At 37.9% G+C, this 25,131-nt stretch overlaps 1 protein-coding gene across 2 annotated transcripts in view; it reads right to left on the bottom strand.

Moving 5' to 3' along the window:
• Positions 1 to 25,131, bottom strand: part of LOC145684238 (uncharacterized) — a 172,515-nt gene that overhangs the window by 95,977 nt on the left and 51,407 nt on the right. For both annotated transcript variants that reach the window (XM_081756341.1, XM_081756342.1), the window contains exon 2: positions 16,956 to 17,124. In XM_081756341.1, coding sequence (XP_081612467.1) covers positions 16,956 to 17,074 — 119 coding nt within the window. In that variant the 5' untranslated portion in view covers positions 17,075 to 17,124. The remainder of the gene's footprint in view (positions 1 to 16,955; positions 17,125 to 25,131) is intronic.

Genomic DNA, 25,131 nt, shown 5'->3' with positions numbered 1-25,131 from the left:
GAAGGCTTCATAAGAATGATTATATATATATATATATATATTTGTGTGTATGTGTGTCTTCATTTATGTTCTAGAGCAGCGTTTTCCAACCGGTGTGCCCTGAATAGGCCGCTGGTGTGCCGCGAGGAATCGAAACAAAATTATTAATTTTATAGCAATCAAAATGGAAAAGGTAGGGAAAAATGTATATTTGTATTTCACATTACTATGAACCTCTACTATGAATCTACAATTTTAAGTTTTATACCAGGTTACTGTTCTGTACATTTCTAATGTTGAAAAAAAAAAAAAAGTTATCATTGTTATGACCATTATTGCTTCTTTGTTATTGCAGACTATTTCGTAACTTGAAAATTATAAATATCATTCAATCCTTTCGACAAATTACCTACATTTGTGTTTTAAAAGTAAAAGAGATTTATTTGTTCGTTCGTTATTTAGTGATCTTCCTTCTTAGTAAAAGGTTGAATACAGTTTTTAAAAAGAAAGCGTATTTTTAGAAACCTGAGTCCAATATTTCATTGCAATTGTTTTCTATTTTTAAATTAGAATGTAAAATAAGCATAATGATTTACCACGGGGAAAAACCAATGATAGAGCTCTCTTCTCTGTAAGAAGGAGATCAATAATCACAGAAAAATACCACTGTGTTTTATATTTACAAATAATATCTATAACTGTGCCGCGAGAATCCAAGTAACACCCATAGTGTGCAGCAAGTTGAAAAAGGTTGGGAAACGCTGTTCTAGAGTGTCTATATAGTGAAGAATATGTTAGATATCCAAAGCTGTAACATTTTAGAGTTTAAAATACAGTGTGTGTTGAAGCTTAGGTCAGTGTTTCTTTTGTTACATTAATATCACATGATAATTTACTGTAATTAACAATTACACAGTACCAGCATGTCCTGGAATTTTGTCAAACTTTGTATTTCTATCTCGAAATAATACTATTAGTCTCATGCATAAATTATTAGGCGAAGAGGTAACTATTACTATAAAAAGTTTCACTCTCTCCTCTAATTTCTGTTTTCAAGATAATCAATCTGCGAGATCACACATCAAGAAACAAGATATTACTTCCTTATTGAACCCATAATTTATGAACGTAATCATATATGTACTTCAAATACGTACGAACCAGCGACTAAGAGTTCCAGCAACAGCTGCTGAATATAATCTCTAACCTTATGTATATATGTATAAAGACTCCCTTGTTGGTGTTACTCATAAAGATCACATACGCTGAACAAGCAGTTTGCTATTTGCAAAAACAGATTCTCATAGTAGATAATTGCTTCAGCTGTTGCGGAATAAACATAAAACAGACAACAGTAGTAGCAGCAAAAAAAAGTTTTAGGATATCAACTTCTTTACCCTGTAGTCTTGTGTAGTTATACTGCCTAATTGAGATATAGCTGGAGAAGTTCTCTTTTAGTTCTACCCGATTTCTAGAACTACGAATTTTGCTCTTTAAATAAATTTTATTATTACTATTTTAATCAGGGTGTCTACTAAAATTCCAAAATAAAATTTCGTGACTTTTTCGTGACCTTTTCTTTACCAAATGATAAAATTTCATGACTTTCTCAAGAGTGAATTTGGGTGCGAATTAGGACGAATTTTCATGCATGCGATAGAAGCGTGCTTTGCTTGCGATTTGGTAGCGTCTGAAGTCGACTGTAGACATTCTTACTGGTGATTTTTGATGTGTTATTGAAAAAAAATTCCAATCTGTACTTATATTTGTACAAATTAAAAAATCGTGACCCAAAAGCTAAATTTCTTGACCTCCATGACCGTTTTCTGATTTCGTGACATTCGTGACCGATAGACACCCTTGACTTGACTTGATTTTGAGTTTAACGTCCCGTTCAGCAGCGAGGTTATATGAGACGTGGACCTACTGATTAACGTGGAATCCGAACCACATGAGATCCCGCCGGGAATCGAACCCGGGCCTCCCACGCCCCGATAGACACCCTGTTAATGGAGTAAATTACATAAGGCGGAACGGATTAAGACTTGGGTATAATGTTTTATAGAAATATAAAATTTAGCTATCATATTAATGATATAGTTCCAGGGACTAGAAGAATAAATAGGGTTTATTTTCAGACAATGGCCTGAGTTTAAAAATGCCAGCTCAATGTATATTTATACAAGATGCAAGATCACAACTAGAGTTTGTTACAGTTATTTGGAATAGTATAACATTGGCAAACAAAACTGAAAAAAAATGAAATGAGATCTTTGAGTTTTACGTCCCACGGTTATGCCGGTTAGGCTAAAGGAGATGGTGATGATGAGTAATGAATGAACTGGTGGAATGAAGAAAGTGGGAGGAAACAGAAGAACCCCGAGGAAACCCACGCACACGGTTATTTGTCCACTACAAAGTTCACTTGGCGAGGGCTGGGATCGAACTCGGGACCCCAAGCACCAGAGGTGAACGCTCTACCATGAACCACTGCGGCAAACAAAATTGAGTCAGTCCAAAAATGTTTTATTAGGCTACTATGCCATAAAATGAATAGAAATTACTACTCACGTAGTCATAAATACTAGAATCAATTTTAAGGATTACAGGCATTAAATGACTGTAGAAAACTTGTTGAAAGAGACTTTATTAAAAAAATATACTAGATAATAGATATCATAGTGAATACTGCTTGCATAACATAGGTATGAGTACCAATGTGTAATACGAGAAACGGACCAACACTAGTTCCTTTGAATTCAAAATAGGAAGAATGTCCAATTCTTTTAATTTAGTTTAATTTATTTTTATCAGTACAGAAGCATAAATTTTAAAGTTCGACAAATGTTATTTGCAGTATTTTTGACGGTGTATTTATCTCGAGACTGAAAATATTTGGTATTAATTTGACAAGGAATTATTGTTTAAACCGATATCATTTTATTATTATTTTTTAATGCTTCAGTAGGTAGGTTATATTGTATGCAATATATGTTTTAATTTTGTTTGGTTAGGTGTTGTATTTTTGCCATTGGGCTGTTCATGACACAAAAATAAACACTGTATTATTATTATTATTATTATTATTATTATTATTATTATTATTATTATTATTATTATTATTAATGTGGTTAATCATCTGGTTTGACCTCAAAATAAAAATAGGGTACGTCTCTACTGTGGGATAAAAGCTTAAGTTGACCCAAAGACTGAGGAAGGATGTTTTATGGTTGAGCTAAAGCAAGTTGAGAAGGCTGGATTATTATTATTATCAGGTTTCATCCGATGTTTTCCTTCTTATCCTGAATCTTGTTTAATACTCATTACCTTATTCTTGATCCGTCATTTCCAACTGAATGCCCTGTTACCATTGCTGCCCAGGGGATGAGACGTAGGTGTACTGGTGTTCCCACGAGATTGAAAAAAAATTCTTGAATGGTGAGCAATAATAGGTCACCTAAGTCTGAGATCTCAAAGACCTTTTCAGTGTTACAACCTCTGTAAGGGTCACACATATGGACATTACGCAAAAATGATTATAAACAACTTGAAGTTTTCGAAATGTGGGTGTGGAGCAGAATGGAGAGAACTAGCTGGATCGAGCGGAAAACGAATGAGAGGGTGATAGAAATGGTGAAGGGAAAAGAACAGCTTTAATTATTATTAAGAAGAGGAAGAGAAGGAACTGTATCATGAGTGACGTGCCAGAAGATATGGTGGCAGGAAAGAGAGGGAGGGGGCGAAGGAGATACAATTAATAGACGATATCAATACAGAAAAATCGTACGTGGAAGACCGTGGAGCTTAGAAGCTTCTCATTGAGTTGCGGCAAGTGACCTGCTAATAATGGCAAATATCTGATGATGATGATGATTCAAAGTACAAAGTGATTGTACGAACACAATGAAGAAGATAATAAACATTTGAAGATACGCAAGCCATTACAGAATATAGTCTAATAATAAATATAGTTTGAATTTTATGTCACACCTTTCATGGCTGTCTTGTGACGCGGTAGGATTCAGATAACTTCTAGATGACCTTAACAAAAAAAAAAAAAAAATCAGAGCATATATTTAGTACATAAATTTACAAAACAAGAGAAGAAAATTCTAAGCGAGACGAGAAATCATACTTCTTGTCTGATTGGCAAGACTACTTGTGGCGTCACAGTTTCTTAGACCCCTTCTGATGAGTAAACATAGTGAAGGGAAGAAGCAAGCAGGTAACCTAGCATTGATAAAACACAGTTGTGACCAGGGATGTTATAAAATAGAGGATCTGCCCTTACAACAAAATCTTGAAGTCATACGTCACAGTTTTGTCACCCCTACTCTACTCTGCCCACTCCGTCCAATAAGATCGCAATGTTTCGAGCCAACAATCATGGCGGAAACGAAAGTAGCCAATCAGACTTCTCGGTTGATTTTTGGCTTCATTGATTTAATAGAATGAAGATACATATGGGCAGATCCTCTACTTTATAACATCCTTGGTTGTGACTGGCAAACAGGAATGTATATAATGAGACGATTGTTTTGTCGTCATAAAATAAATAGCAGTGTAGCGTGTAGGCCTACACCGCGTGAAGGAGCTTGGTTTGGATGCCGTGATATTTTCCCAATACTGAACGGAAGTTGTAGTACATTTCTACCACTCTCTGTTTAAGTAGAGAGATTAAAGTGGAAACGGAACTTACTCTTAGGACGCTTAATTGATTATAGAAAATTTTCTCTCATTATCTACGAGGTATATGCCAAAAAGAGGCCGATATAAAAAAAAAAAAATGATACATAAATTAGTGGTGGGTACAAAAACCGGTTTTTCGGTGTTTGGTTTTTAGAAAAACCGAAACCGGTTTCGGTTTTCTTAAAAACCGGTTCGGTTTTTCATCGGATTCGGTTCCGGTTTTTTTTGCCAAATTTGTTCTATTTCTGACCAGAATAGTGTTTTGTTGTTCTCCGGAAACCGAATCTGTTTCCACAGAAATAGACTTATGTTTTCCAAAAGTTTTCACCGAAACCAGTTTCGGTGAAAACAGAACCGGTTTTGAAGAAAACCGAAACCGGTTTCGGTGAAAAAACCGAACCCATCCCTAATATAAATACATACATTTGCTATTTTTGGACGTAGTCACCATGAACCCTCACACTTTTCTGGTAGTGTGGTACAAGCTTTCGTATATCCTGTCTGTAAAAATTGCTGCTTGAGAGTGCAGCCGATCCATGAATAACTAATATCATGAGTACTTCACTGTCGTTCAAATGCTTCAATACAAGACACCTTTTCATATGAAAAGAAAGAAAGAAATCGCTGGAGGCAAGTTCGGGGCTGTAAGATGACTGAATAGTCCCCATCGAAATCTTTGAATTGTCCCAACGTACAAGCAGCTGTGTGTGGGCAGGCGTTGTCATGGATCAGAAGAATTACATCAAGCCCGTATCCACGGAGTCACGGTGCCCCCCCCCCCCCTACATTTTTGAGCTGGCTACAGGCTTGTTGTAATTGTTCGCCCTTGTTCAAAGAGTTCCACAAGAATCACACCCTTTTGGTTTCACCGTTGCTATGATTTTGTGAACCGATTATGTATTAATTTCTTCGCTTTATAAAAACCAGAGTTCCGCCATTACGCTGACTGCTGTTCGACTCCCCAGTCATAGGCGCCGACTTTGGGGAGGCAGGACACTTTTGCCCCCCAATATTTATAGATGGGGTCCTCGCCCCTCCAATATAATTCAGTCGAAGAAGAATTAGCAAAGAGCAGCAATAATTTCTATCGTAAACTTCGTCGTGGCTTTAATTCAATATTAGAAACAGCCTTTTTATTCGATAGAAAATGCCGTTTTCAAAACGGTGCTTTTAATAGATCACTGAGGCTTCAACCAACACTCTGGCAGCACTGATATGAAAAGTAAAGATCAATGTGGTGCGCAAAGTTGCAGTGAAGTTCTCAAATTTTGAACTTGAATTTGTTTTAATGCCTTTAAACGAATTTGACTTAGGTCGTGAATTTCGCAGCAGAGTAGTGGACCGAGATATGGGGCAGGTGAGGGGGCCCTTCTTCAAACAGTTGATAGAAAATAGCTGTATATGATGATATATTTGTTCATCGTTTGCCCCCCTCCCCCTTAATATTTTCTTTAAGTCTGCGCCTATGTCCTCAGTGATGTATGATATCCAGATTACATCCCTTGTCTCATGTGAGAAAAGATCATTCCCACCCTCACTCCATCGGGCCAAAAATTCACGTGCAGTTGTCATTCTTTTCTCTTTATGAACGTCTGTCAGCATTTTCGTCACCCATCTCGTACACGGATTGTGATAACCAGCTTGCCAGTTACAATTCGATCCACTATTTTCGCAAACAATTCTAAAAACTCTTCGGCGAGCTCAATTATTGTGAACTGGAAATTGGATCGCACTTTCTCGTTAACATGTTCCAGCAGATAGTCCGACTGAACACTAGGTCTTTCGTTACGCTCATTGTCATGAACATTTGGACGTCCTTCCCGAAACTCTGCATCATTGCCTAACCTTCCCTTCATTCATTACTGCAGTCCGTAAATGACACACAATTCCAGATGGACGTCAACTGAATTCTGTCTCTTGCCGTTCAGAGATTGTATAATAGATCTCACTTCACATCTGGTGTTTTGTGTTACGGCAGCCATTTCACCTTACCGCTACTCGCACGTACGCAACTTCATTCGGGCTACACTAACTCTTGAGGCAAGCACAAAATACTAGGGCATGTTCCTGCGCATATACACAAATTTATCAGAATTGCCAACCCCGCGTTTAAAATTATCGGCCGTTTATCGACATGTGCCTCGTATTAAGGTTTCTAATCTATGGTGATCAAAGTTAAAACCGGAACTGGTTGATTTATGTCTCTGCCGATTTGATTAGAGATTAAGAGGGAAAATAGTACCTATTCTTAAAATGGTAAGTCACTTATCGTCTTCGCTCTATGTAGATTATATAAACCAGAAGTCATAGTGGATTTCTACCAGTTCCAGTTTTAGTAGAGAGTTAAGGATAGAAATAAAATGTATTCTTGCAAGGCTTAATCGATTGCAGGAAAATTCTTCTACCCATTACCGTTGTTACCCTATAGTGGTCATCGTTTAAAACTGGAAATGGTTCATTTCCTGACATTTCTGGTTTTAAGTGAGAAATTACAGTTAAAATGGAATACACCCTCCATTCCAAAAGAAACCCAACTTTTGAAAACAAATAGTACCACTAGTGCCATCTGTTGTAATATTTTACCGGTAGATGGCGTAGTCCCTCATTGACAACTGGCATAAATGTCATGACATTTGGATGCACGGCAACAAAGTTCTTGCGTTTCAACTGTCAGTGTGTTGTGTACATCGGTCGGAAAATGAGTTTCAAACAACGAGCTGCAATTGAGTTTTGTGTTAAACTGGGTAAAACTTTTAGTGAAACGCACCAAATGCTACAAAATGCATATGGTGATGGGTGTCTATCCCGTACGCAAGTTTACGAGTGGTTCAGGCGATTCAAATCGGGTAGAGAGACGCTGGATGATGACGAAAGATCAGGCCGTCTCAGAACCGGATTATCGGAAGAAAACATCGAAAAAGTGGGTGAATTCATCAAACATAACAAAAAATCGTCGGTGAAAGTTATTGAAATGGAATTAGGCATTCCTCAAACAACCGCATACCTCATTTTGACCGAAGTTTTGGGCCTTAAGAAGGTTAATTCGCGGTTTGTACCACACAAACTCACCGAAGACCAAAAAGTTGATCGAATTGCGCATTGCAAAGACATCGTTAAAAGTGCTCGGCAGGATCGAAACTTCTTGAAATCGATTGTAACTGGTGACGAGACGTGGTGTTTTGAATATGAGCCCGAAACAAAGCGGCAAAGTGCTGAATGGAGAGCGCCGGATGAAGGAACACCCAAAAAAAGTCGCTTGGTGAAGTCAAAAGTTAAGGTGATGCTGATTTGTTTTTACGATTCAAAAGGAATTATCCACAAAGAATTTGTTCAGCCCGGCCAGACAGTCACTGGAGAGTTTTACTTGGGCGTCATGAAGCGTTTGCTGGCAAGAATTCGTCGTATTCGGCCCGAATATCGCGAAATCGGCAGTTGGACTCTTTTGGACGATAATGCACCATCACATCGTTCGCGACTTGTAACTGAATTTTTGGTCAAAAATCACATTATTCGGTTGCATCGTCCGCCCTATTCACCAGATCTCGCTCCGTGCGATTTCTATCTGTTCCCGAAACTGCATTTGGCGATGAAAGGAAAGTGGCACGCATCGATTGATGCTATTGAGAAGGCGACGACCGCCGTCCTAAAGACCATTCCAATAAAGGACATGGAGAAGTCGTTTGACAACTTGTTGGAGCGTGCAAATATGTGTATCGATGCAGAAGGGGAATACATTGATTAATAAAAATGATTTGTTCCAAAATGTACATTGCTTTTTTGTTTTTTTAAAACGTTCGGTTTCTTTTGGAATGGAGGGTGTATATTCTTGGGAGGCTTAATTGATTGCAGAAAACCATATCTCGATATCTGTTACAGTTTTTACTCTATAACGATTAACGTTAAAATCAAAACTGGTTAATTTCTGCTCTTATTTATTTTCAAAACCTTTCGTATTGTGTATTTGTGTGCCCAACGCTTATGACGTCACAAACCGCGCAACCAAATTTCTAGTCTACAAGAAAATGTTTTGAAATACAGTGAATGTAAAAAGTATTCATACACCTCATAAAATGGTAACATGTAACTTATCCCGGTGAGAAAACACCACATGAATTGAAAATTTGTATTTTATTTCTTCAAGTGTAGGAAACATAACACAAAAATACACTGATAAGAAACAAATTAGGACTGCAGATAAAAAAGAAGCTACTATTCGTGCAGGAAATTCAAAAAGGTAGTGAAAAGAAAGAAATATCAATCAACAAAAAGTATTCATACATTTCACTTAGTGCCTTTGTTTTGGTCAAATTGGGCCACTTTAGTACTTCGTAGGAGATCCTTTTGCTGCTTTAATAGCTTTAATACGCTTTGTCATTGACATTACCAAAGCCTTGGTCTTTGATGAGAAAATTTTCTGCCATTCCTCTTGCAGAGCATTTTGCAAGTCTTGTTTATTCTAAATCGGTCGTTTTCTAATCTGTTTGTCAAGGTAGTCCCATAGACGCTCAATGGGATTAGTGTAGGGGGATTGGGGAGGTGTTAGCATGTACTTTGGCATATTGTACGAGATGCAAAGGCGCGTGTTTAAAGCGGAATGCTTTGGATCTTTGTCCTGCATGAATATGAAGTTTTGTCTAATGTCCATTTGTCAGCAGATGAATGGGGATTCGATTTTAAAATATCAGTGTAAAGATAATGGTTCATAATACCATCTATAGAGTGCAAGGACCCTACACTAGATGCACTCATACACCCCCAAACCATGATAGAACCACCACCATGTTTCACTGTAGGTTTCAGGTTTTGTTTTCGAAACTCTGTATTCCTTTGCCTCCACACCATGGTTCGTCCATCGGATGCAAAAATGTTGAATTTGCTTTCATCCGTAAATATCACACGGTTCCAGAATTATTGTGGTGTATTTCGGTGTTCTTTGGCAAATGTTAACCTTTTCTTCCTATTGACTTCACTCACAAAATATTTTCTTCGGGCTACCGAACCATGAAAGCCACGCTTTTTCAAGTAATCGCGAATCGTAGAATGTGAGACATGCACTTTAAGTTCGTTATGAAGCTGACTTGCAAGCTCTGACACACTCAGACACAAATGCTTTTTATTTATTGAACTATCAATGACTGACAACACGTATTTAATTTGACTGGACGACCTGTTCTATGTGCATTTTTCAACGTTTTTCTCTGTCCTATTCTATCAATAATACTATGAATAGTCCCTCTAGGCTTACCAACAATGCTTGTGATTTCAGAAAGTGAATTACACTGGTTATGCAGACGAATTATAATTCTTCGTTCCTCTTCTGTAGTTTCACGAGCCTTATGCCCCATACTACCGCACTTCCAAACTCCGCGATAATGTTGTGAACTAGAATGCACTCCACGGGAATGTAGAACAAACTAGAGTGCCTTTATAGGCCTGACATTCGTTTCTGTACACGGAGAGTGAGGTATTCCTGTGAGAGTTGTGGTACTGTATGAATACTTTTTGCACATTAATTTTCAGACTTTTCCATTTTTGTCCCTGTAAACCAAGGTCAAAATAGCATTTGTTGTTTATACTTCCCCCAAGTCTTCCTTCCCGGAACACCTTTTTCTAATTGCCCAGTGAGTTGGATCTACATATCATGGAAGCGGGACAAAATCACATTTTTTTTTACAAAAATATTGCCTGTATGAATACTTTTTACACTCACTGTAGTTCTTAGTTTACTTAACAGCATTTTGTACATGCTCCCTGGTTCACCTTTTACATTTCTGTTATTCTTTATCGTATTTAAGGTAAAAAGAAAAAAAAGTCAGAAACAGTTTAGCGAAGAACTTTAAGCAGAGTGGCGTGGGTCCATAAAAACTTGACCCATGACACACTGACCCACCACCCACCGTAATCCACTCTGACGCACCCATAGAGACCTGCACGGGCCGAATTTTTCGGCCCGAGCATAATCCAGCCCGAATGTACCTAGGTCCGGCCCAGCCCGGGCCCGAAAAGTTTTGGAGATTTTCGGCCGTAGCCCGGCCCGGCCAGATAAGTTTTTTTTAATTCTTGGCCCAGGCCCGACCCGGGCCCGATAAATTTTAGAAGTTTTTGGCCCGACTCCGGCCCGATAATTTTTTTTAAATTTAGCTCGAGCCCCAATCTTTCTCAAAATTTAGTATTAAACTTGACCTAACCCTCAGAAACATTTTCTAAACTCTGGTTCACAACCTGATGCTTGCCTCCGGAATGGTACCATTCATTGCCTCCTAGAACTTTGCCTGATATCGAGAGAACAAAAACTCCATTTTCTGTAACAAAAATCTAACTTAATTGATTTTTAGCATATAGTGACGATGGCAATATTGTTTAGCGACAGGCAAAACTTTCCCATCCCTTCTTGTCATATTTTGGGTTCAGTGAAGGTCAAGGTCAGAGCTCAATTTACCGCGCAATGCCTGCAATCCTCTATAGTGAAAGTGGAGCCGCTAAGCAACACAAACTGTAAATAGCTATTGCATTCTTTGTAACATTTTTCACGGGCACACTTCTTCAACGTTTGGCTTTATTCCAATTATCGTTTAACGAAAGTCAATAATTTAAAGAATTGCAATTAATCGGCCCCAGCCCGGCCCGACCTGAAGAAATAACAGAGTCGGCCCGCCCAAGCCCGGCCCGTGCAGGTCTCTACGCAGCCACCAAAATCCATCAACTCTGGCCCATGATCCACGCCCTTCTCTCCACTGACTATAGAGTTTACACTTGTAATAAAACAAGACTGTGAAAGTATTACTAATCGGAGTTTGTATTTCTCCGCTCAATCACTCGAGCCGCTCTGTTACAATACCGGTGGATCTGACCTTTACGATATAAAATGGTACGCGTAAAGTATTTGCCATGGGCCAAATTATTCAATTATCATCATATGTAATTAATTCCTTGTTCAATTACAGATACGTTCAGTGGAAAATAGGATGAAATTTAAAAGTCTCAAATCAAGATAAAGTAGGCGGAAAAAAGTGTAAAATTCGACTGTCTCGAAAGCCAAGTAGTAAGTCCTATATTGCTATTATCACAATTACAAATATCAATATCCAAAAGTGCCTAAGTTCTTTTTTCACTTAGATATACTCATCTCAGATAAGTACATAGAAACAAATGAAAAATGAAGAAAAATGAAAGCCTTGAAACTAAATCGTTGACAAATTCACCAGTGTTGAGAAAATGTTGTCTACAATGCATTGAGCAGCGTGGGTCGGTGGGTCATGGTGGGCTGCAGTGGGTTACGATCTGTTGACCCACAACCCACTCGCAAATCTTGACCCACTCTATCTCTGACGTTAAGATATTCTTTAAGATCTCTTATGGGACGCAAATCGACTACTTTAGTCAATCTCAAACAGAAGTGGGATTTCTAAAGAACAAGCCCCATAGTTTCATAAGCATTTACTTCAGTTTATTTATAGCAACGTCAAAGCAAGAGTTTACAACCAAAAGAACGCATACTTCACGACCAGTCGAGTGCAAGCTTTTGTTCAAGTTTTACTCATTTACCCTAAAGCATTTATTAAGAAATAAAGTGGGGAAAAAATGCGACTTCGCATGTTTTTGTTCATCTAGCAAGCTGAAAAGTACTTCAACTTGAGGCAGTGGCACGAAATAGGAAAAGAGCTTTCTTCCCTTAGCTAAAACCGGAAGTCACACCCAGAACCCCTCTTCAGAACTTTAAGGTGTGGCTTAACAATTCGGTCTCCAGACGACCCAAATTAGGCTCAAGGAAGATATATTCTACAAACGGTACTTTTTTTTTTTCTTTTCAATTGTTTCTTTGCTTTTATTCAATGTTATCCATGCATTTAGCAAAACGAACATGACTTCTTGACAGTAAAATATAGGTAAAAGGTAAAAACGATTGCCATCACTTACAGAAGAATTACATGGCTGAGATGCTTAAGATTCACCTTCAACCATCAAAGGAATGAAGCAAGGGAAATCCACAACAGATGGGGAGGAAATGGGACAAAAATAAACATACATCACGTCAAACCAGAATAACTGGTAACTGTACTTCAGGATCTTCACAATATTCATTCTCTTCCTCAGACAAATGTTGCTAACAAAGCGCAGAGACTGCGTTCGACTCCCGGTTCAGGAACAGTATTTTTGATACTAATTAAATTCATGAGCAGGGGCAGGTTGCGCCTATGTCATTTTTGGGGGAAGCTTAATTTTTAAATTGAAAAAGCAGCAATCAAACCTTAAGTACATTATAATGATGGTTTTAAGAATGCTAAATTCAATAAAATTTAGTCTAACAAGCAAAAACAGAAAAAAAAATCTTGGCCATCTTTCTTTTGTCACAGCCAACTTTGACCGCCTCTACTACTTTTCTTTAGGGGGGGGGGTAATCTGGAGAAGTTGTACGCATGAACTTGGGGGAAGATAGGCACCACTCCTCATGAGGCAATTTCGGAATTAACTTAAGAAGTAGGGAGCTCAGAGCTAAAATCTAGACATAATGACGACAGGCCGTAAGTGTTGTCTTTGCATCATCCAGTTGAATATGCGCCATCTTGAAACTATAGCGCTAGGCGTTCATGTTGCAAGCCACTTCCTCTGCATTTTCACAACACGCATACAAACTCTACTAATACATACTTATTGATACTTTTACGATGATTAAATGAATTCAGTTTTATAATTAAAGAACTCGTTTTTTTCGGTGGGGTGGGGGAGGGGATTCGGTCTATCTTTAATAAACCGTAATTGTTTTCACGATCATTTTGTCAGTTACTCAGGGCCGGATCTACGGGGGTACTACGCGTTCGCAGGAGGCGCCAGATGAAGGGGCGCCAAACTGGAAAAGGAATTTTGTGTTTTAAATGTAAATATTTATTAGATAATTTTTTTTTCAAATAGCAATTTTGTACAGACTGAGATACAGATAAAATACATCAAAAGGACAATAAAGTCGATTCTTTTCGTGGTTGGTTGTAAAAGCTCCTTTACAAATGAAATGGATCTGTACATCAATGAACACCAATTCCACACTCACAAGTAATGCTAGTTTGAGGAAAATTTCCCGCGGCGAAGGTAGAATTGGGAAAGATTTTTTAAAGAGGGAAAAAAGGAAGTTTTCGCTAATATGAGATCAAATGTAGGGAAATTTAACTTTTCAATAGATGTTATATTAAGCACTACGGGCTACGGCAGTACGACTAAAGACGGCGGCATTTTTTACACAATCCCTCCATATGCACAAAATACAAATGCAACAGACTCTTCTTTCCTCTTCCAACAACCCTCCCGCGACCTTGCTAGAGGATGTCATTACCAAAATATGTCTGAAATAGGAATGAATCAACAAACGAAAAGAAGTCAACTGCACTGTTGCTTATGAACTGGGTGGCATTATCACAGTAGAAAGAGATGTCTTCAAGGGTGCTCCGCCCTATCGTAAACCATGTCCGCGCATAGTAGACCTATTTTGGTTCAATGACCACAATTAATGGTTGAGAAATGTCAGCATAAATGAAATTACATTATCGACCTTCAAGAGACTAAGCTTTTGTTGTCTATTGCTCCAAGAATGGGAGCGAATACTACGAAAAGACAAGCGGTATAAATTGAATTTTTGATAAATTGAATTTTAACGCTGGCTCACAATCGCCTCCACTACTTAATGCTCACTTTGTTAATGTCTATTAGTCCATTTGTCACTCGTCAAAATTTTCGTTTCTATCCTGAGTCGTTTTGTTTTGTTTCTTTTATTTATACTTTTAGACATTTTAGTAAAATTCAGGAAGTGTACAACTTCTTTTCAGCATCAAATTACCGCTGGGGCATTCTAACTAAACATTCATCAGCATTGACAGTAAAACCTATCAACAGCACTCGCTGGGAGAGTAAAATTGAAACCATATTACCCTGAAGATATTATCCAGAGTAAATTTATGAAACAGCGTATGAAGCCTCCCAAGACAGACAGACACAGGCAGACAGACAGATAGACACACACACACTCTCTCTCACTCACTCTCTCTCTCTCTCTCTCTCAGTAGAAACACTGCTTTGGGAATTTTGAGAATTGCTAGAAACTTGCAGAGTTTCGTTTCTTCGCTGTAGAGTCACCTGGCATTAGATACTGTTTAAATTAATGCGTTAGTAAAATGTCACCTCCGGTCTACAGAGTTCAATTAATCTCATCAAAAGTGTTCAAGGGTTTATTCAAATAATAATAATAATAATAATAATAATAATAATAATAATAATAATAATAATAATAATAATAATAATAATAATAATAATGTCTGTTGATGGAATGAATGGTGCAATTATAGACGCAGCAGAGTTTGCACACGAAATCGGAGTCAAACTCAATTTCGCCCAAGAAACATGAGAAAACAATTATCTCATGAAAGTGAGGATAAACTTATTAAAACAGAAAAAACATCTTTCAAAGTCAACTTTCTTAATGTTATGCTTAACAAAACAATCACTTCACTGAAAAAAGTTTCCAAATTATGGAAAACCATAATAAATGCATTGAATTTCTATACCAAATACACCATCCGGAAACATGGGGTAAAGAGGCTTTGAAAAAAAGCATGTATGAATCGTGAAAGTATGTTGAGTAATGAAGAGGAACGTGATATTGACGGAAATGATCTCTACAACGAGCTCCAAATATTTGCATCTATATTCACCTCCTCTACCTTTCGTGTCAAAGCCTTGTTCTTCATCATAAAAAATGACTGTGTGGATTCATTTCCAAACATTTTTGTAAGCTTAAGAATATTCCTCACTCTCCAAATGTTAGTGGCCAGTGGTGAACGGAATTTTTCTAACCTAAAATTAATAAATAACTATTTGAGATCAACTATTTATAATCTCAAGCACGATTAGATGAACTAGCTTTGATGACCATTAAAAAGACATATTCAGTGAAATGGATACGAAGTAATGAGATTTTGCCAAATTGAAAGCCAGAAAAGTGTCTTTACAACATGGACTTTCCAGTAACAAAAAAAAACGAAAATTACTTGTCAAAGTGCATCTTAAGTATGTATCTTAGTTGTGTCTTGTGCTTATCTATTAATTATTAAAATTGAAACTTTGTTTAGTACTCACCCACAGTCAATTAGATATAAATTCGCCATTTTTCGTTAATATTTACAGTGAGACTATAGATACTGCAGAAATTTGCGATTGTAACAATTATTTGAAGAATTTTTGTCCATTACAAATTTATACTTTTTTATTATAATTTAGGTAGGGGCGCCGAAATATTGTCTGCTTACACTTAAGAAATGTCTAGAATCGGCCTTGCAGTTACTGCACTAGTTTCCGGTATTTTAAAAGCTGTTTAATCATGAAAATAAGTTGGCACATATTGATCTTATTGAGGTACTATAAATGAAAAGTAATCAATATATTGTATTGGATATTAACACTGAAAGGATATTTGAGGATATTATCCATATACAAGTGATAAATTTTTATGAAAGGATTTCGAAGCGTACTTCTCTAGCAACTGAGAGATCCTGTGCTAGAATCCCGAAACTCCGAGTGTTTCTCAGACCCAAGAAGCGAATGCTGAATATTACCTCTAGCATATCTTCTTTCTAGCGAGGACACGATAGCTCATAGGTAGAATGCTCACCTCTCGTGCGAGGAATTCCAGATTCGATCCCTGGCCATGTCAGCATGAGCCCCCCCCCTCCAGCTCACGAAAATGCATACGTAATATAGCAAACCACGTACCACACGTAGGTTAATATAACAACCATGGTCTGGGCCCCCTAAAATAAAACGAAGATAGCCTGTAGAGTCGTTTTGACATATGATTATCGTCATACTAAAGGCCTGATTACTGCAGGAAACATGTTAGTCGAACTCTTTAGTATGGCACTAATCATGCGCCAGAACGACCCTGCATAGGCCCAGCAGGTTTACTTCTTTCAAAACAATCCTTTCCGTTTCCATGGTCATGTTCCCAGTTTAAAATGACATGAAATTTCTAGTTTTACGATATGACATCTATACCTAAACGTTAAAGGTGACAGACGATTAATGGACTGAATGATCATGTAAGATTTAGTGTAATGAGAATGTAGAAGAAAACGAAAGGACCTGAGAAAACCCACGGGCATAAAGTTATCCACAAATCAATTTGGCCTAGGAAAGAACTGGGGACCGCAAGCACCGAGATAAGCGCTCTAAGCCACCGCGACCATTTAGTGTTTAAAAAAAATGTATATGGAGCACTGTGAATAAAAATAAATAAGGGTACTTACTTTGGTGAAGTTTTCTTGCAGCCACAGACGCATGCTGCTATAACAGCTACAAAAGCCACTGTGCTCCCAGCAACCACAGCCCACAACCAAGTCTCTGGTCCATCCGAGTCTCCAACCATCCTCAATCCACAGCCCGGGAAGGCTGCACCTCACCCGGGATCATCGTGCACTAGAAAGCAAAAAGGAACGAAATATATTCAACCATATCTGAAATGTATTCTATAATAATAAAAATAACGGGTTTATTAAAATCTTAATTATAATGGGCAAACGTCAAAGCCTGATGAGTATGTAATAATAAACATTCATACCAATACATGTTGCTACCTACGCTATTGGGGTGTTTAATTGTGAAGACAATTTGCAGATTTAAAACTATTAAAATGACCGCGGATTAAAATGCAGATTCTCGGGAATGGTCCGGAAGTGAACATCACGAAGTTGTTCCTTCATTATTTTGGATTAAACCATACTTACAGGGACCCAAAGTCCTTGTGAGTATGATACAAAAGATCCTGTTGTTATGATTTAATCCCCAATGCAGATCAACCCAAGACTGGTAGGCCACACACGACGACGGACGAGGCAACAACTGTAGCAGTGTTGGCATTATTCAGTAAAAGTGCCAAGAGAACTAATCGTGAAAATGGTGTTAGTCGCACCTGAATCATGCGCATGTTTTGCCTTGAATACGTGGCACCTTCATAAACAGAAGATGATCCAGATTGTCGTCCGGAATTTGCTCAAAGGGTCAGAGAGCAGCTACGACTGAACTCCACATTTGCCTCTGATGTGTTGTTTATGATGAGGCAAAAAAAAAAAAAAAAATTAAGTGTAGAGTGAGACTGACGAACAAAACATGCGCTAGTGGTCGGATTGTATTGTGGATTGGTGTGACGCATCCGCAGGTGTTCCCGGCAAGATGAAGTGTGGTGTGGCGTGCCGTATGGGAAACTCGCGTTCTGTCCACTCTTCATCGACATGACTCTAACGGTGATGGATTATAGGAATGTTCGAAGATGATATCTTACCATTACTGCTGTCGGAGGATGGGTCATAAGTTTTTTACCTGCACGATGGCGCCTCACCCTATTACGGTACATGTGTCCGTGAGCACCTTGATAAGCAGTTTCGCAATACGTGGATTGGTCGGCAAGGTGCTATGAAACGGCCATCTCATTATTCTGACATGACCCCACTATTACTTGTGGGGTCATGTGAAGTTCGTTGTGTATGCGGTGAAAATTAGAGATGTTTAGCGTCTCAAGGAGCGAATCGTGGACGCATGTTACAACATTAAAGCTAACACTTTACGCAAGGTTTTGTATAACCGGAAACTCAAAATGCATCTGACAATCGACTGGAATGGGGAACACATTGAACACGATCTGTAAAAGTAAGTGCTCACCGGTATATAACCAAACTCACTTGTTGGGAACAAAGAAACAGTCATAACTTCGCGATGGTTCGTGTTAAAGCAAAAGTAATAATGTTATTCAATTTCTACGAAAATTTGCTATTACAATGATGTATCACATACTATGGTTTCAATGTAAGACAATTGCGTAAAATTCAATATGACGGACGTCATTATGATGTGTTGTCAAACATTTCCCTTATCCTTATTCACCAACATTGCTACTTTAGTTATATGTTACAGCGTTTACAACTTGTTAGGGTGTGTCCATACTTTTGGACTACCCTGTATAAGTAGTACCGGTATATGCAACATGGAATCGAACCAATTACTGAGTTTTACAAGTGAGTGCTTTTATGAAATAGCGTATCTCATAAAACAAGAAACAGCTCGCAGTAGTAGTTGGATTGGGTCTAAGAAACACACTACAAAACAACCACGAAGCACAGCTATCTTTTTTACAACATTCGAAGTATTTCGAGTGGCAGAATTCGTGGAAGTTCAAACGGATGATTGCCATGTTTTCTTTGTAATGTAAAGGTCTGCTATGAATGAACTCTGAAATCTTGTACGTCCAGACTAACAACTATCGTCACTACGGTCTATAATTATCAAAATATTTCAGCCTGTTTCTCCACAAAATATATTATTACGTATTTACGTCGTGCGTGTTCCTTTAAATGCTATTTAAAGAAAAACAGCACATTGTATAAATAGCCCACAGAATAAATATTACTGTATGACATTCAGCCTTTCCTTTCCCATTTAAAAGTCGGAGAGTTATGCTCAGAAAAATCTAAAATTTTATACGTACGAAACCCGTTCGGAAAGTAACCTCCGATGGGTTAAAAAAAAGAAACACCAAAGTAAAGAAGAATAATTTATTATATGCATTTGAAAACTACTCATTGCTCTATTTTTCAACATAACTAAACTAACTAACTAACTCTATGGCTTATGAAACCCGGTGGTTCAATGCCGCGTTCACAAAAGCTCTCCACTGACTTCTATCCTTAGTAAATTGGATCCGGTTTCTACTTTGTATTCCAATCTCTGCCAGATCCATCTTATTATTGTCCTCCCATCTGCGCCTAGGTCTTCCTAATGGTCGTTTTCCGATTGGTCTTCCAGTCAAGACTTTGAAAGCGTTTCTACTTTCTTCCATTCTAGCTACATGACCCGCCCACCTAAGCCTCCTAGACTTGACGACCCTAACAATGTTGGGTAAACCATATAAATTCTGTAGTTCCTCGTTATGAAGTTTCCGCCATTCCCCATTCCCGTTCCTCTTAGGTCCGAATATTCGTCTCAGGATCTTGTTCTCAAATACTTTTAGTCTATGTTCTTCCCTCAGAGTAAGTGACCATGTTTCGCAGCCATAGTTTCCATAAACATTCAGGTAATTATCATATCTCTACACTAACTTAGAAATTCCATCAGCATAAAATCTCCCGCCTGTGTCTTGAGCCAGCCTAACCTCCATGCCATATAATACAATCCTGGAAATTTGTGGAAATTTATCGGGAAGGCCCGAGGTTGTGAAACGTCGATTTTCACGAACTGTTCCATCAATCTTATGAACGAATTCATCAGTGACTCCTGATGGCCTGCCACTCCTCTCTTTGTCAAGAATGTTGGTTCGTCCACTTTTAAATGAACGAACCCGTTCACAAACAACCCCTCCACTTATCACACTTGGTCCGTGCACGGCAAACCTCGCATTTGGCGGGGTTTTCTATTGCAGTACACAATTTGAACTAGTGACCAGACTACCTTTACTCTACCACAACTGGATGCAGACTGATTGATCTACCGCGCATGTCTGTGCAAAATTGGTAGCGCTACCCCCCACTACTTCACGCATAGTGAACAATCGGAGGTTACTTTTCGAAAGCGCCTCGTATAAAAGATTAATTGTTAAGACTTACTAATGCTGTGAACAGTAATTTTTAAAATGAATGTATCGTTAAATAGCATTCAGGTATGACGAGTCTCGAAAACGAGACGAGAACATTTTTAATTCAAGAATTCGAGATTTTTTTCGTCTTGTGGACAAGTTACACGACTCAAGTATTGGATTTCAAACAGTTTTTAGTGTTACATGACTAATGATAGGGGAAAAATGGTAAATTATTTTCTTTATTTTTCATAAATCAATATCTTATTACCCTTGGACAGTGTATTTTTTTTCTCGGAAATATCAAGAACAGGTAGTTAGTTTATTCTTGGGGTTCAGTTGTTTTCGGACAATTTACTCATAAACGACTCATTCGAATTTGTTCATATTTCATAATTGTCTCACTAACATCCCTACAATATGAAATACATCATTTCTGAATAATAAAAATGCACTAGGATTCGTTTAATCTCTAAGGTAAGTTTTTGTCTTCGGGCAATTTTGTCGTACCCTAGTCGGCTCAAGACTTCACTTACAAACTAGTATGTGCCCTATCCAAATATCCAAGTTTCACAATCCCGCGGTACTTCCGAAACAATTTTTATAGACGTGGTTGGTGAGTACTTAAATCATATGCCCATAGCCAAAGTTCCTGTATAAAAATTGTTTCGTGAGTACCTTAGGATTCTGAAACATGAATTTTTAGATAGAGAACATATTAGTTTCTAAATGAAGTCTTGAGCAGGGTTGGAACGTGCTTAAAACATGAAAAAGGTGTTCAAAATGATTTAAACATGTTTTTAAAACACATACGAAAAAACATGTTTTAAACATTTTAAACAGTTTAAAACATGATTTTAAAGATATTTTAAAATGTGTAATAACGTGTTTAGTAAGACTTTTTTGCTCTTGCAACCGATCTTTTCATTTATTTTATTTTCGTTAACACTACACTCTGTTGGGTACACAACATTTCAGTATAGATTAGTAATTAACTTATTTTATATCACGACCCCTATTTACTACACCCTCTTGCCAATAACTCTCGGGGTAAGTACTTTCTTGGTTGTAATAAGCATTTTAGGTAATTTTAAAATCTACCTACAATAGAAATTTCACACAATCTACCAATATACATGGCAAAACAAAAGTCCTCACCATCCTTGTGTTTTGAGAACGGGTTGAGGGAGAATGATGAAACTTGGAAGTGGTCTGACATATCAGATGGTGCTATCAAGCATCATAGCGGACATCTTTGATTGGTGTTTGAAATTTCAAATGCAAAGGGAGATGAGATCAAATGCATGATGAGATTTTAGTTGCAAAATGTGATTACTATTTCAGAACACTGATGCTAATAAAATTATTTTAAAATAATACATTTTTGAAAAGTAATGTTTGAAGCACACTTCATGTTGTGCTAACTTTAGAATATTTTCTGCAAGCCTATGTAATTGGTTGTCTTTTGAGTCAATAATTTATTGAAGAAAGGTAATATTTAGGGCGTTCAGAACACAATCGATTCAAATCCATTTTCAATATAAAGTTCAGTTTTGCTCTGCACATGAATTCTATTTTAAAACGTAATATCTTCACAGTCAAGAGTCCAAAACAAATGTAACTAAAACCATGAGAAAGGATGTGGGATACTTTCATATGACAACCGCAAGACAGAGGCTTCAGTGGGACAGGAGGGCAACCGCCCCCATCCCTACTCTGGATTTCAGATTTTGGGGGCAGTAAAGCAGTTTAGAAATATTTTTAATAAGCAAAGTCCAACAGAACAAGCTTTAGGTCCTTACACCGAATAAATACAAAATTATACAAAATTCTAGATTGCATCTTATCATGTAGTTTTTCTTTCTTTCATCTTGGATCTGTGGTTGTGAAAATATGACGTTTTCCGTTGGTTTTTTTTTTTTTTTTTTTTTTTTTTGACATCCTACATTTATTTAAAGTAATTATGCATCATTGAGCTTGACTTTTAATCATTCCCACGCTGCAGCGTACACAATATAATGTTAATATCTCAAATTTATGAGCAAGGAGGGGGAAATTAGACTCCCTCCCCCTCCATCAACACCCGTATCTAGCGGTTGTCCTCTGAAACTCTAGTGCACACCCTTTCACGTGTTTTTGTTTAATTTATTTGTGGTTAAGTGCTTAGAACTTTGCTGCCCTTGCAGGAGCCGGGCAGCAGAACTTCATTTTGTCTGCACACACATCACGATACAAAGTATGATAAAAGCCAGTTTGCAATCTCGTTGATAGCATAGGATGCACAGATATTCTTTTTTTTTTTTTCCTCTACGTTCTTCTTTTTGAGCAGCAAAATAAGAAGTGCTTGCTTACTATTAACAGCCATTTCTCAAACTGGAGTAACTTGAGACGGTGGGAATGCTTCTACGAACTATATGAACCGGATAGTCGCCGAATGGACACTGAAATATCGAACCATGAACGTCTATATGTGTTTCTGTGTGTTCCATATATTTCTATGTGTCCTGGCAATACCATTCATAATTTGGGCAATAAAAAGAGGAGGAGGATAGAAAAGAACAAGAAACCTCAGTAGCTGCTGTCGGTTGCCTGTCTTTTCACAAGCAATGACGCAACTAAACGTCACTCAGTGACTGCGAGCGAAGCGACCCTTAGTGTACGTACGGATGGAATCTGCCCTTGATAAGTTCACGTTTTAATACTCTCCCATCGGGAATTGAACTCAGAACCACATGTACAGCGGTGGACACTTCTAAATGGTACACCTTAGCCGTAAATCTCCATATGGCTGTACCATTTAGAAGTGTCCACCGCTGTACCAGAGGGCCACGCGCAAGCTGCTAAACCAGTGAGGATGGCTATTTATAGTACTTAGCCACTAATAGGCTTTGCTACTAATTGTTTCGTATCATGTAATAATTTATCAACTGACTTGTGTATAGCGTAATCTAAAGGCAGTATAGTATTTCCACAACCATGAGAAAAGATTTTTTTTTTTAAATGAAACACAAGCAGCGAAATGAGTATGCACGTAGCAGAAAACTTTTTGTCTTTAATCATCTTCACAACTCCAGCCAGCCTTACAAATACCAGATATTCAAAAATCCTAAGGCGTGTTTCCTGGGTCATCTAACAGTATAAATATACACGTGTGTATATATATAAACGAGGATTCTCTTAGGAAACAGGTTCCATCCATATATTGCAAATAATGTATCCTCGCTGTCGTTTCGGCTTTTGTTTTTCCCTGAAGGGAAAGGCCCGAAGACACGTGGAAGGTATGACTACAACATGAAAGATTCAGTACGCTTTATCTAAATACTGTCTCATTTATTATATACAGTGTTACCAACTTCTGTATTTGGGAGGTATTATGAGTGTCTGGGTCAAAAGTTTCTTTTTTTTCATTCTTTTTTTTTCAGTGTTTTCATTACGTTTCTTCCATTTTGTCATATTGTTAGAGTCAAATCTTGCAACTTAAACTTAAGGCACTCCATACGATCTAGGATTCTGAAATTCTGCATAAATATTGACCATAATTTTCGCTGTAGCTTATCGTTGGTTAGTTGAATATGAATTTAGCCCCCCTTTCAGCACAGAGACTATATGAAAATGGACATGCAGCTTAACTTCGGATCGGAAGCACATCAGATCCCGCCGGGAATCGAACCCAGTTAATCTGCGCCGAAGAGACGCGTACGTTAACCATGAAGCTCGCTGTATCTCAATGAGATTCGCGTTCAATCGGGTTAGCTATGCTCAATAGAACTCACACTTAATCATGTTTGCGCTCACTAACTTCACTGGGTCAAGCACGCTCGTACCTGGGCTCTGGCTCGATATTCATTTATAGGGTTCCTGCTCACATAGACTTGCAATGATTGAGCTCTCGATCGCTTGACCCAAGCTCGAGATTTCTGACACCACTGTTCAATGACGTGTGTCGTCGTCGACCGCCGGATTTTGAAAATCAGTGGAGGTACTCTAATTCACTGTACACAACAGGAGTTCTGAGGATGCTTCCAGAGTTAGCAGAGGATTCAAGGGTCTTTCCGAAAAAGTCTGAAATTGACTCTCCGGAAAACAGAATGTTCGGTATTTTATATATATATTTTTAATAGTGGAATATATATATTATTCAACGAGACCATGAAGCTTGTAAGATTTTAAAGCCTCATCTTACGATTTTTCATAGTGTTCTGAGCGTTAACCTTTCGATTTATAGATGTCAAAAGACAATAATTTTAATGAAATATTTCGGCTTAATATCCTACGAATATGCTCTTTAGGCTGAGAGAGCCGAATGATCACGGCAAGTGAATGATGATGGAATGAAAGTGTGGAAGGTAACGGGAGTACCCCCCGAGAAAATTCACAGACACGATGCTGTCCATCACAAACTTACTTGATCGGTGATCCCATGCATCAGAGATAAGAAATCTATTATTGAGCCACCATGCCCCCTTGGATAGATATTAAAAGGAGAGAAATCAAATGAAGTTTGTTAAATAAAAGAAAATTCATTCGCATATTTTTCAATAATGATAATGTATACAAGGCAGTGGATTGTAATGAAATGCTTTAGTTCATAACTTAAAAGTATTACATCCCTTTCCCCCTATTCGCTACGAAAAAAAGACCCTATTATAACAGAAAATACGACGAAAGATAAAAATATCATCCTTTTCTTCCTTTCTTTTTCACTCTTTTTTCTTCTTCTTAGTTTGTGTGGAGGCTGAGCATCCCCCTCAAAAATTCTGAGGGTTGCTCGAGCACAAGAGCACGTGGTGTTTAATTCATCACTCAAAAATGATTGGGACTAATCCATTACCTCATATGGCTAGGTAAACACCGAAAATTTC

This window comes from Thermobia domestica, chromosome 4, assembly GCF_964235325.1.
Source record: "Thermobia domestica chromosome 4, izTheDome1.hap1.1, whole genome shotgun sequence".
Taxonomy (NCBI): Eukaryota; Metazoa; Arthropoda; class Insecta; order Zygentoma; family Lepismatidae; genus Thermobia; species Thermobia domestica.
Note: the sequence above shows the minus strand (reverse complement) of the source record. Positions and strands in the feature narration are given on the sequence as shown.